We start from the raw sequence: 13,912 nt of genomic DNA on the forward strand, positions 1-13,912 counted from the left end.
ACCAATTTGCAGAGAAATAAGTTTTTAAAAGGAAAGAAAACAAAAGTGTATATTTACATGTTTGTCTAGAGAAAGGTATGTGAGGATGCATCGGTTAGTGTTCCTTACCTTGAGAAAGTGGCATGAGATGAGGAGAGAATGCCAGCTTTTCCCATATATACCTCTCTTTGGCTTGTAAGAGATGTACATTGATTTTGTATTTTGACAGAAAACACTGTCAACTGAATATGTGTTTAAAAGTTTCTTAGATTTGCAAGATTTTGCAGCAAGCCACACTTTCCAGTTTATCTCTTCAATGATGAACTGAGAGAAGATGTTTGGATGGAGAGTGAGGAAGAAGAGAGTGGGACGGTGTCCTGTTTGGGTGGAGGCAGAGATCCCCTAGGAGAAAGGGGGACAGGTTAATTGAGAGAGAGAAGTGCAGAAAGATCATTTAGATGAAGGAGCTCAGTAGGTTCGAATGTGCAGAGAGAAGTGATTGGAGCAAGGTTGAGAGGAAATGAATGAGTGCAGAAGATGGAGAAATGAAGCAGATTTGGAGGATTGTTTTTCATGGTTCCGTGAAAGTGCCACAGGCGTCCACCCTTCTTAGTGGAGCAAAGACTTCCTGGCATGGTCTGCTGAGTTTGGGAAGCCTGTTGTGACACTTCCATTCTGTTAAATGGAACCCAGCAGAGTGGTTTGGGGCTATTTTTAGATGTGAACTAACAAACATATGCGAAGTGGCAGCATTTCAAAGAGAGCTAGTTTAGATTACAGAGCTGGAAGGGGTGGCCCTGAGCTGACATCAGAGGACACTTCTGTTAGTGCATCTAATGGTTGCATAACCATTTCCAACTGCTCACACTGGAATAATTTTAGTAACTTATAAAACTGAGAAGTCTATTTTAAGCAAATGTTTAAATAGCTCATTGCATCTTCTTATGTAGCTGTTTTTATTGAGTTATAATTCACATACCATAACATCATTATTTTCAAGTATACATTTCAGTATTTTTTAGTGTATTCACAAAGTTATGCACCCATCACCATCTGATTCCAGAATGTTTTCATCACCCAAAAAAGAAACCCCATACGTGTAAGCAGTCAATCCCTGTTTCTTTCTTCCATGAGCCCCTGACAACCACTAATCTACATTCTATCTCTACAGATTTACCTATTCTGGACATTTTATATAAGTGGGATCATACAATATGTGGCCTTTTGTGTCTGGCTTCTTTCACTTAGCGTGTCTGCAAGATTCACCCATGTTGTAGCATGTAACAGCATCTCATTCCCTTTTATGATGGAATAATATTCCATTGTATGGCTATACCCCATTTTGTTTAACTGTTCATTAATTGATGGACACTTGAGTTGTTTACACTTTTTGGCTTTTATGAATAATGCTGTGATGAACATTTGTGTACAAGTTTTTGTATGAACATATGTTTTCAGTTCTCTTGGATATATGCTTAGGTGTGGGATATCTGGGTTATATGGTAGCTCTGTGCCTAACTTTTTGAGGAACTGCCAAAGTCTTTTGCTATGTAGCTATTTTTTAAACACTTTGTGTATGTTGTTTTTAACATGAGATCTACTAGGGAACAGGGCTGTATCTTTAGTAAATCCATGTAACTATTATCGTGGCTTCCTATGGTCTCAAACATATACGAACATCAGTGGATCCAGCCTTCCATCCAACAAGGATTTACTGAGCACCTTTGTGCCACTGCATCATAACACTGGGAATACAGCAGTGAACAGAGTAGAGAAGGTTCCTGTTGTCCCAAATCTTACAGTCTAGGGGAGGAGATAGTTCTTACATAAATCCTCTCTCAACTACATACATGGTGAAACTGTCATAAGTACACTGAGGGAAAAGTTCAGGAAGCTCATTTAGACTTGAGGGTAGTGGTAAAGGAATAGGTGTCAAAAAAATGTCCCCAGAGAAAGTAGTGTTAAAGCTAAGATCCAGAAGATATGTGGAAGTTTTCTAGGTGAGGATGGAGGGAGTGAGTGTTCCAGTCATGAAAACGTGTGAAGGATTTGAGGCAAGACAGAGCATATTGCTTTCACCACGGAGAGTGTGTGGAGCGGGTAGAGGGAGTGGTAAGAGATGGTGATGGAGAATAGGCAGGAGCTGCTTCATCAAAGGCCTTCCAGATGTTGGGACTTATTTTATGAATCAAGGGAAGACAGTTGAAGAGTTTTGATCCAGGAGTGACCTAATCTTGTATATAAATGTATGTGTGTGAGGATATATGGATTGATACATGATAACCTATAATTGGACATATATGTAAAATCATTCTCTGTAGTCATTATAGCTATAATGTAGAAACTAAATTTAAAAGAGATCAAGAGTGAATGTGGGAAACTAGTGGAGAGGTTAATGCAGACCTCTAATGCAGCTCCCAACAGAGATGATGATTGCTTGAAGTAGGGGTGTTGGTGATGGTGGAGGAGATAAAACCTGGCAGAATTTGAGATGCTTAGGGCATAAAACCAACAGGACATTTTTAGTAGTAAAAATTATTCCTGATTTTCAAAGATTTTTCTTTTTGCATAAGAGCAGAGGAGTTTAAAAATAAACAATGAGGCATATGAGCACGATAAAGCTGGCCCAAATCATAATGCAGCATTGTTAACAAACAGAAATTAAGTTTCTTAGAAAATATTGCTATAAAAACAACTAAAAATCTCTACCCGAATTAATAAGTGAATTTAACAAAATTACAGGATAACAGGGTCATTGTACAAAAGTTTAATTCATTTCTGCATACTACTAGTGATCAATTGGAAAATGGAGTAAAAAATACCATTTAAAACATAAGAAAAAATTCATCAAATATCAAGAAATAAATCTAATGAAAGACCCATACACTGTAAACTACAAAAACGTATCTGAGAGAAATTAATGAAGATGTAAGTAAATGGACGGATATAGCTTATCCACAAATTAAAAGACATGAGCCCAAATAAAAAACCCAAGAGGTTTTTTTAAGAATTGGCAATTAGATTCTAAAATTTATATGGAAATGCGAAGAACTTAGAATAGCCAAAACAATATTGAAAAAGAATGAAGTGGGAGAATTTACCCTACCTTATTTCAAGACTTACCATAAAGTTACAGTAATCAAGATGGTGTGTATTTGTGCAGATATGCAAATTGATCAATGGAATAAATAGAGTCCAGATATCGATCCACCATAGCTCATGTCAATTTAATGGGAAAAGAAAAGTCTTTTAAACAGAATCTCAGATATGTTGATTGAAAGCTCAATACAAAAATACATTCATAGTGTACGACTCAATATTTATGGAAAGCAAGACTATGGTGACTAATTTATTTTTGCCTCTGGGGGGCAGAGGGATGGATTGTAGAAGGGCATGAGGGATCTTTCTGAAGTTCTATATCTTGTTCTGAGTGGTGGATTCACAGGTGTTTATAATTTTCAAAACTCATTGAGTGGAGCACTTAAGATCTGTACATTTTGTTGGAAGTTATAACTTGATTAACAAAAAATCTCATGAGCATGAGCCAGGCAGGTGCCGCAAATAAGGGAAGCAGTCTGGGAATAAAGCAGCAGGAAACCATGAATATGGTGGAAGACTGGTGAGCCCCACCAAAAGAGGGGCTCATTGGGGGATTATTAGCGCTGTGATTTACTTGATGCAGAGAGTTCAGGCTTCATCTCTTCTAATATCGAAAGAAACTGGATCTAATGTTTTTGTACCTGTAAATTATCCATCCTGCAAATATTTATCGAGTAGCACTTGTGCCAGGTACTGTGCTGTTTCCAGGAAATTTAGTGTTAAACAAAGCAAACATGAGCTTTTCCCTCATGGAATTTACTGTTGGGACTGACCTTAACTTACTCCTTTTTCTACGTACTAGGAGCTGGGCTGTCTACCTCACATTATTCTCTTTACTGTTTTTAGTTTTATCTCTTAGTGTCTATTGGAATTTTCCATATTACACCACAGACACATAGGAAAAACAAAGGTATACTGAGTAACTTTACTGTTGCAAAGCAGTAATGAAACACTAAGAAATATCAACCCCTCTATCATACATTTCTTCTTAGTAAACCAAATATGGAAACTTTTGCACTTTTGCATTATTATAAAGCCAAAGGTGCAGATTGTCTGTTGGTTTTTGTGTTAAATTTTTACTAACCAATTTAAAATCTATTCCTTCTGTGCTTGTGTTTTTGTTTGTTTGTTTTTGAACATTGCTACTGTTACGGCTTCTGAAATGTTTTTTAAGCTTGTCACTCCCTTTTTCACATCCTGTTTATGGCTTTCTACTCCAGCTGAATCCTATAATTCTTCTGTGTGCTGAAGAAAGCCCTTGGCAACATCAATGGGATTGCTCTCTGTTAGCAATGTTTTATTGTGGGATCTAAAATGTACATTGGTTGTTCCTAATTCTTTGTATAATTTTTCTTATCTTTACTGTCATAATTAGTAAAAATTGCTACTAGTGAATTTAAACTGTTCTTTTAAAATGATCATTTCATCAGAAATAGGCTTTTTATAAGTAATAAAAATGATCTTAAAAATGTCGCCTTTTCTCTTCCCAGTGTTGAGAAATGGTGCTTGGGAAATTGTTCACTGGGAAAAGGTAAGCATTGATTTTTATTTTGTTCCAGGTGAAGGAATGCATAGAATACTCTAGTAGATGTAATTTTGGTATATTATATAAGCAAATATCAAGAACTCCACTAATCTGAAAGCTATTTAGTAATTAAAATTGTAAATATACATGGCGTCTTCAGTTAAACTTTCCTTTACTATTTCTGCAACATGCTAGAAAGACCGTTATCTTGAAAAGTAATATTTAGAACTTTTTGTTTCTTTCATAGTATATTTTGAGTACTGTTGTCATAGATTTCATTTAACCATGAACTGTTTTGTGTTGTGATTTTTTGCTTTAATCATCTACTGTCCAAGTAAAAATAAAAATTAGAGTTCTGTTTTTTCACATTTGTATATTTTACTGTACATTCATAAATGGTGACTAATCGTTTACACACTGCTAATTCCTTAAGAAAAAAAAAGTCTTACTAACTAAATGTCATCTTCTAATGAGCTGGAGATCAGTTTGTAACATCAAGAGGTTACTTTGCCCGTAGGACTTCTAACATGGCAATTAGTGAGTTGAGTCATAAGTTAATAAGTATTATCCAAGTGTTCATAGGCTTTTCAGACCTCAGTTTCAAAAGGTAAGCAATTATTATTCGTTCTCCCTTACTTCTGGAAGAACATTTAACCTCTAGTCATCCCCAAATGAACAACCTGTGTAACTTGGTAAAAAACTTTTGGAGGTGAGGCCACTCTCCCCAGGGTTCTTTGTTTCTGAGAGTGCTCGGACAACAGAGGTGTAGCCCACAGTCCGTTTATTTGCACTCCAGTGTTTCCCAGGAGGTTAAAGACCATGCCCTTGATTCTGTCTTGGGATGCTCATAGTCATTCTTGCATCCCTGCAGAGAATAAGATTCTCTCTGAATTAATTGCATTTTTGTTGATTTTAAATCATAGAGATTGACATCTCCTTTTCCAGATTATTTGAAAATTCACCACTCTCTCTCTTTGGTCTTTGACATAAAAGTAACAAAGGAAAATACCTTGATTGTGCTTTCCTTATTTCTGTAATAGTCACCTCTGTGGCAGAGGAGCAAGATAAAAAAAAGAAAAAGCTCAAAATACTGTTTCAAAAAAAGTTTCTTTTATGCTCTTGTCTGGCACTTGTGGATGTGAACATTTCAGAGAGAAGACAGGATATAATCAAAGAGGATTAACTGAATTTTGTTATAAGTAAATTTCCTTTACTAGGGTTGTCAGTGTAGTTAATATAAATGCATATCCTAACAAATTGACCAGTCTCTTCTTACCTAGAGTTCTTGTTCAGAAAATAAACAGTTGTAAAATCAAGAGATAACCATCTACTACTTTAAAATTAACTTGTTAAAATGTCTTATTTTCCTAATAGACTGTCATTTTTTCAAGATTGTGCTAAACCACCTGAATTATTGTAACTTACTTTTTCAGTTTTTCACAGGCAAAAAAATCAAAATACCAGCCCACGATTACCCATAATGATAGGATTTTCAGTGGTCTTGGCAGTCAGTGCCACACCTTACCTGGGCATCCCACCTTGAGATACAGAGGGATAGAATTTAAACTGTTGCCAAAAGTCATCCAACCAAAATGAGCTGCTGTTACTTAATAATTAGAATTAGGTAATTAATTAGAACTAATAAAGTTGGCTCAATGGTGAATTCAGGTAAATATTCAAAAATTAACAGTATTCTTTTGTTGGCTTACCAAGTTAGAAAAATTTAGTGAAAAAGCGATCTCATTCCCAGTGGCATGTGAGATGCTTATAAATAAAGTTAAAATACGTATATGACCTTTGTAAAGAAAACATCAAACTTTAGGTATTAAAGAGTCATATAAATGTATAAATATGTCATATTCCTAGAAAAACTAAAAATATCAATTGTTCCAAAGTATTGGTGTAATATAATCCCAGAGAAATTATCATTTTTTCCTCGGGTTGACCAAATTATTCATCTTAACTTCAAAAATAAACGAGAAAATAAAAGAATATTTTGGATAAAACAAAGAATAGTGTGGAAGGATTGACTATAAGTAAAGGGGAAAGCAAAAGTTATTAAAGTAGTGTGGATCTGTTGCAAAAGAAGAAGACAGACATTGATGAATAGAGTAAAATAGAGTAGAATAGAATGGAAGAGAATGCCTTGAAATAAAGCCCATTTCATATTTGATGAAGGAGGCAAAAATCATCAATAAAAGGATTGTTTAATAAATCATGTTGGGATCACAGATTACTGGTTTCAAGAAATAACAGTTTATATCTAAGTCACAGCCTATGCTGAAATAAATTCCAACTGGCTAAAAGAGTTAAATTTTAAAACATTGCTTTTGAAAAACAAAGAGAATAAAAACTTTAATAAATATTTGGAGAATAGCAAGATCTCAAGATCTATGGAATTTGATTATATAAAATTTAAAACTAACACACAACAAAAACTGCCACGGGGGCTGGCCCAGTGGCACAGCGGTTAAGTTCACACGTTTCACTTCTTGGTGGCCTTGGGTTCACTGGTTCGGATCCTGGGTGCGGACGTGGCACCACTTGGCAAAAAGCCAAGCTATGGTAGGCATCCCATATATAAAGTAGAGGAAGATGGACACGGATGTTAGCTCAGGGCCAGTCTTCCTCAGCAAAAAGAGGAGGATTGGCAGCAGTTAGCTCAGGGCTAATATTCCTCAGAAAAAAAAAAAATACCACAAATAAGGCAGAATATGGAAAATATTTGCACCTATATAAAAAGGAAATAAAAGCTGGCAGTAGGCAAAAAGAAATATAATAAGCAATCAGACTCAGTGTAGTATTCAACCCAATAATAAAAGTATAATAAATAATATTGATCTCATTTGGTATTTGTTACCACACAACGGGCACCATCTGCTCACTGTGAGGTGAAAGCCAATCGTCAAGTGGCAAGATGGTGGCAAAGAAACAGCATTTTATTCCAGCTTGCTAGCAAGAGGGAAGATGGCTGACTAATGTCGAAAAGAACCATCTTAAGGGGGACACAGAATCTTGAAGCAGTTATATAGGCCAGTGGGTTATAGGGGAGGGAGTTAGGAATGTTGACCCAGGAGTCACCACACTAGATCTTTCAGTTTTTCGTTGATGATGGCTATCAGCATAGACTCTGTTCGGGGGTCATCACATTCCTGAGGAACTCGAAAGGATGAAGTTATCAACTTATCGCAGCTGGAAGGTACATGCACAACAGGGGTCATAAAATTTACAGAACAGGTGGATCTCCTGGAGAGTGCATATCCAGCTGGGTTAATTAGGCAGAAATCATTCAAAGTTACAGTATGGTTTCTTTTCTACAACATGGCTTCCCTTATGTCAACCTTGTATTGAGCCAGTACCATAGTCAATAAATAAAAACAAACTCATACTTCAGAATTTTTATTTTTATAAGTATTTCATTTATATTCTGTGGTGAATTAGCAGTTCTTCATACTGACAACCATAAAAAGGGGGTTAGGGGAATTTATCCCAAGAAAATAATCATAAAGTGAGGAAAAACCTTGTATATGTATAAAAATGTTTACTGTGGCATTATTTGTAACAGTGAAAAGTTAGAATATGTGGATATCCAACAGTAGAGAAAGGCTTTATAAATAATGACATTCTACACTCTGGTATATTTTGTGACAAGTAAAAGCTGTAATTTCAAATGCTGTGGCAACACAGAAAAATTTTATACCGTTCATTCAACAAATATTTATTGAGCCTATGTGCCAAGCAGTGAGCTCACAGCAGCAAGCAAGATGTATGAGGGTTCCTGTGTCATAAAATATAATTATAGATGAGAAGAACAGGACGTGTACACTAAGATGCCGGCTATGTAAAAATGGTTTATTGAACACTAAGTGGATAGACATGAAAGCAGCATTGCTTGTTGGGTTAGCCAGATTGTGGGGCACGTTCTTTCTTTAGCTTATGTAGTATTCTGTGCAATTAAAAATAAAATCAATAAACCAAAACCAAGAGTCTGATCCCATGCCAAGGTAATGTGATAAACCTTAGTGCAAATGGGCTTTAGTTCAGGGTTTTTCCTTTCTCTGCCTTTCTAAACATGTGGCTACTGTGGTTGCTTTTGAATGGTTCTCAAAGGACCTACAAATTTACACAGTGTACATCTAGTCATTCATAGATGGGCAGACTTCACCTCTCAAACACGAACAGTTCATCTTGCCAGTTATTATCCTGAAGCCTTTTCACTCTTGCTGAAGGTTAAGTTGCAAGTATCTGGTTTTTGAAGAAAGTATTGCAATTACAAAGCCCTATTCAAAGCACTCCATTTCCACTCTTGAAATGTAAACAGATGGCTTCTTTGGTCTTCTCACAAAGACCGGTTCTTCAAATTGAGATGCAGCTGAGTCTGTTCAAAGGTTTTTGAGATAGTTCCAGGTGGAGAATTTAGGTGAAGAATCTTAGAATCAACACATTCCTCTGGCTTGTAGATAAGATGGTGTGGTGGGCTGTCTGCATGTGTAAAACTCACGCTATACAGCTGCTTTAATGCATGAAGTTTCCACCATGAAATGTATTTCTTTGGACTAAAAATTTGTTATCTCCAAAATTCCCTAGTAAAAATATAAATATGCTGGGGCCTACAATTGGACAAAAACAGATTTTAAGTCAGTTTGATAAGCTTACGCTTTACATAATACTCAATTATAATTACTAATGTCAATGACTTGAGAAAGCTCAAGGTAGTGGCCTAAAGCCCTAAATATTTCCTTCAGTATTTGGGAGACTAAAACTGCTTTGTCATGATGTTCCTCCAATTAGAACATGTGGTCAAAGAATTTTTGCACACAAGAGGCAATTAAAGTACAATTCAGTGGTAACTAAGGTAGCATTCTCTCCGAGTGCCTTGTATGCAAAGAAATTATATTTCTTTACCTTGCTTTCAGTGGGTACTCTCGGAGTACTTTCACAACACTTTAAGAGCCAGTTTATGCCTATACTTGCTGTTTTTTATTTCCCTAGTTTGCCCTTTTGGGGGAAGGGGCTGTTTGATTCAAGGTCCCTAGCAATTTGTCAATTTTCAGGTGGTCCAGATTTCAGCTGGAATAAATCTCTTTTGAATTAAGGCATCCAGAGCTTGCTTACTTGGATAACCAGCACACGTACCACAGATGGGAAGACACCCTGCAATCTTCCCTAACCTACTCCTCCCCTGATGCATGAAGTAGACCACTGTGGGCTGTGTCTGCAATCATTTCTTATTGTGATTCCCACTGAGGACACCATTCTCTCCTCTCCCCAATAAAGTGTTATTTTAGGATTCAAGGGGAAGTAGGGAGGGGAAAAAACAAAAAGGCTTTGCCAAAAAGAAAAAAGCTTTTCTTCTCTTGATTAAGTATTGAAACTTATTTTTAGATTCATTAGGCTACTAAAAGAGAGGGCAATATTTCATGATATAATGGGTTGACTATGAGTGTAGTTTGGTCAACAAGCCAAGTTGTTACTTAGTTGGAGTTGTAATGTTTGCCAAAAGCTCTGTGACAAACCTATCCCTTAAATTACTTCTAACAGTTTCTGACCATAGTATATCTTTAATTTGTTTTCAAGCCAGGCTCACAAAAAAATGCTAACATGTAGTAAAATGAGAAAGAGATTAAGCTGGGTTTTTAAAATTTAAAATACAGTGCCAGTTTCACTATATTTACTTATGCAAAATCAGGCTTTGCAGACAGTCAGATGTGGGTTTAAAGTCTAAGCTCTTTCTCTCACTGTGATCATGGGCAAATAACTTACAACCTAAAACTCATTTTCTTCCTCTCTAAATTATGAGTTATAACGCCTGTTTCATAAGGTCATCATAAGGAGTAATGATCATATGGATGATAATTTTTCCAGTTGTATTGAGATTTCCTTAAACTGGGTAAATTTCATTTGATAAATTCTTCCTTTTTATTTTTATGTCAAAGGGAGAGAATATGAGAAGTTGAGATGTCAATTAAGTGAATAGAATGAATAGATTTATTTTATTAGGTTATACAGCTGATAAAACAGACACAACATTCACTTTTTAAAGGATTGCCCCATGCTTGGCCTGACTCCTAGATCATTTTATGCCATTTTGTGAAGATAAGTGGTTCTTGTTTGCCAATTACAATTTTTACTGTATTCTATGCTTAAGTACAATGGGTTGTTTATTTGTAACTATCTTTCAATGCAGATAATTAACCAATTCCCAGTTTTCTTTCAGGTAAATGTTGGAGATATAGTTTTAATAAAAGGCAAAGAGTATATACCTGCTGACACTGTACTTCTCTCATCAAGGTAGAGATACCTACTGATGCTCAAACAGTGTAGAGGATGGTTTCTCTACCCTGCATTGACCTTATGATTTCTCCAAGGAAATAAGGAATAAACGAAGAATTTTAAACCTCTCTAACAATTTTGAATTAAGCATTAAAAAAATTGATTGGAATTAAAGGACTCTTTCATGTTTGCCGTATAGAATAAGTGATAGGTACTATACTTTATAATTAAAAAGGTATAATTACAATTAAGAGTCTACTCTCCCTCTGGATATGTCCAGATCCTTTTGTGTGGACCACTAACTCTTGTGAGATTTCCTGTTGTTTATTTTATATAATACATGGATTGGGTTCTATTGATTTTGTCTTGCAATCCTCGTTCATGATAAATTCCTTTATGAGGCATTCGTATATCCCTCCAAAGATTCTTGATCTTTATGGTGCATTGGTACAAGAAAATGGATGAATGATTTCTTTTTTGTCATCATATCTTTTGAAATGCCATACTCTTTCAAGAAAAAATCAAAGTACTTTGCTCTTTAAGTTCTTTCTGGTACTGGATTTAGATAATTTTTGTTTTACTCATATTTAAGATAGTCATGAATTAGTATTCAGAACATATGGCACTGTTACCCTTTAAAGAATGTCACTTTCAAATGGTTTTAGGTTTAAAAACTATAAAACTAGTCCTACTATAAATTAAGAATGTTTTTAATGTTTTAGAGGTTGTTTATCATCATTTCCTTGGACAGTTTTATTTGTAAAATCTACATGTAAATATGGACAGTGTCCTTTTTTCAAAATCTGTTTAATCAGGTCATTATTTAAAGTGGTTGGACTTATGACAAGTTAGTGAAACTTAATTGAGCAAATAAGAGTTATCTAAATATTTATAAAAGTAAGTGTATAGTTAAAGTAACTATAGGTAGTTATATTTCCATATTTTATAGTCAGAAGCTTTTTGTGCCACTTACCTATAGGTTTTGATTTCAGGAAAATTAAAATTAATAGGTTTTTAAACCAGTCTTTATGCTATTAGTTTCCTTTGCTTATAGCTTTATCAGGCTAAGTGTCTAAAACAAATAAAGGTAATGGTCCACACATGGCCATGTGAGAATGAGTTTAGCAGTGGGCTTACTGTCATTATCTCAGGTACTGGGCAGCATCAGGTACCAGATAGAGCTCTGCTTAGAAAGCAGAAAACCAGAGTTCTTATCCTGGTTTGGTGATTTTGAACAAAATACTTAACCTCTCAGGCCTTGGTTTCACATCTTTTAAAGTGAGAAAGATGCATTAAATGATTAAACTCTAATATTCCCTGACTGTCCTATTTGTTTAAATAGATAACCTTTCATTTAAGTTTTAAGAATGCGTAACCAACAGAACAAAGTGCCGTTGATGGCACTAAGTAAAAGTTTGATAAATGTAACGGATGATTGACCAACTGAATGTCATATAACGAAATTCAAAATGATAGTAAAGCATTCCAGCAATTTAAGAGTGCTGATGTTTTCCTGATCAAACTTATAATAGAGATGTAACTTATAGAGAGCACTATATATGCTGAAGCATTAATTACAATGTTTTTTGTATACTCAAAAAGATGAATATAATTGACTATACTGCCCTGACTTTATACTTAATTCTAAGTTGAAAGTTTTCAAAATATTTTTCATCTCCTCTATCCAATCCCAGAAACTCCCAGTAAGCTCTATGCTTGTATTTCTTAAACTTCAGAGAATTTTACAGGAGTTATTATCTCAGCATTAAAAACATTCACTGGTGGCTACCAATATTGGTAGATCAAAATAGTTTCTCTATCTTAATATGGCATCCATGGTGATTAACATCCTCTAAAGATTATTATTTTTACAAGGATTATCTGATTCACTGTTTTTTGTTATTTAGTAGGATTCAAAGTATAAAGCTTTCACTGTCAGATATTTCTATCCAAGTAGCAAAATACTACCTTTCAGTTGTTTTGGTTTTTTCTCAAAAGGTTTTTGATTTACTTGTCTCTTTTGAATGTACATTAGCCCTAAGAAGTACGTAGAAGTTTTTGTCATCATTTAACAGAAAGAAGAATTTTGACTTTGTCCTGTTTTTAGCTATTTCACTTTAGCTGATAACTAGCTTGAGGTTGGAGTACTTAACTCCTAATCTAATATGTTCATTATACCACACTGTCTACTATCAAAATAAGGACATGGTGATTTTCACCTGCAGGTGAGCACCATTTAGTAGTAAGCATAAACAACAGCTTATAATATTTTAATTTCCATATATTTTTCAATTATTAATTACTAATAGTGCATCTTCTTTGAGGCAATTCTAAATTAAAGCATAAACCTAGTTGAAAGTTACTGTGTCTCATTGATTTTCTTTTTGAACTAAAGAAACTGCAGTTTTAACCTATATATGGGTTTGGAAAGTATAGAGTAAAATAACTCATGTTATTAAATCAAGTCAAAACAGGTTCTTGGTGTGTCTATTTCATGCCCTCCCTGAAAATTTAATCCTCGATTCAAAGGCCTACCCTCCCAAAACAATGCATTACATAGACTTAACATTAATTATTAAATAACTCAAAAGGCTGCAGTTACGCCTTCCAGCTTCCTAAGATCCATGTCTTTGCAGCTTTGCATTAAAATTAATAAGACATTATACAGTTAACTTTGAAAACAGTTTGAAATCAGAAAATGTTTAATAACGTAATCTTTTTAGGATGTGTGTAAGGGGGAGAAATAGTATAGTATACTTTTTTCTCAAAAGCCTAAAAAGTGATTTCCACGGTTATTTCTTTTCTTCTTGGGTAGGAAAAGACATACAATAGATGACTTAAGAGTCAGGAACTGGAAAAAGGAAAATCTATAAGATAAAGTAGCTTTCTATATAAAAATGTTTTTATTAATTTGATATGATATGCTTCTGAGTAAACTTTTAAAAATTAAGCTTTTGCATTAAAAATTGAAGATTGGGCTTAAATAAGTAATCCTCAAATATTTAGGTTTTCTTGTACCTTTAGACCTGATCAAAT

General features: G+C 34.8%; 1 protein-coding gene across 8 annotated transcripts in view; it reads left to right on the forward strand.

The window, feature by feature from the left end:
• The window catches only part of ATP8A1 (ATPase phospholipid transporting 8A1), a 221,078-nt gene that overhangs the window by 47,019 nt on the left and 160,147 nt on the right, over positions 1-13,912 (forward strand). For 4 of the 8 annotated variants that reach the window (XM_070612928.1, XM_070612931.1, XM_070612932.1 and 1 more), the window contains exons 6-7: positions 4,569-4,609; positions 10,821-10,894. In XM_070612928.1, the coding sequence (XP_070469029.1) occupies positions 4,569-4,609; positions 10,821-10,894 (115 nt within the window). The remainder of the gene's footprint in view (positions 1-4,568; positions 4,610-10,820; positions 10,895-13,912) is intronic. The other 4 variants (XM_070612924.1, XM_070612929.1, XM_070612930.1 and 1 more) reach the window with 1 other exon arrangement.

Source organism: Equus przewalskii, chromosome 3 (genome assembly GCF_037783145.1).
Source record: "Equus przewalskii isolate Varuska chromosome 3, EquPr2, whole genome shotgun sequence".
NCBI classification, from domain to species: domain Eukaryota; kingdom Metazoa; phylum Chordata; class Mammalia; order Perissodactyla; family Equidae; genus Equus; species Equus przewalskii.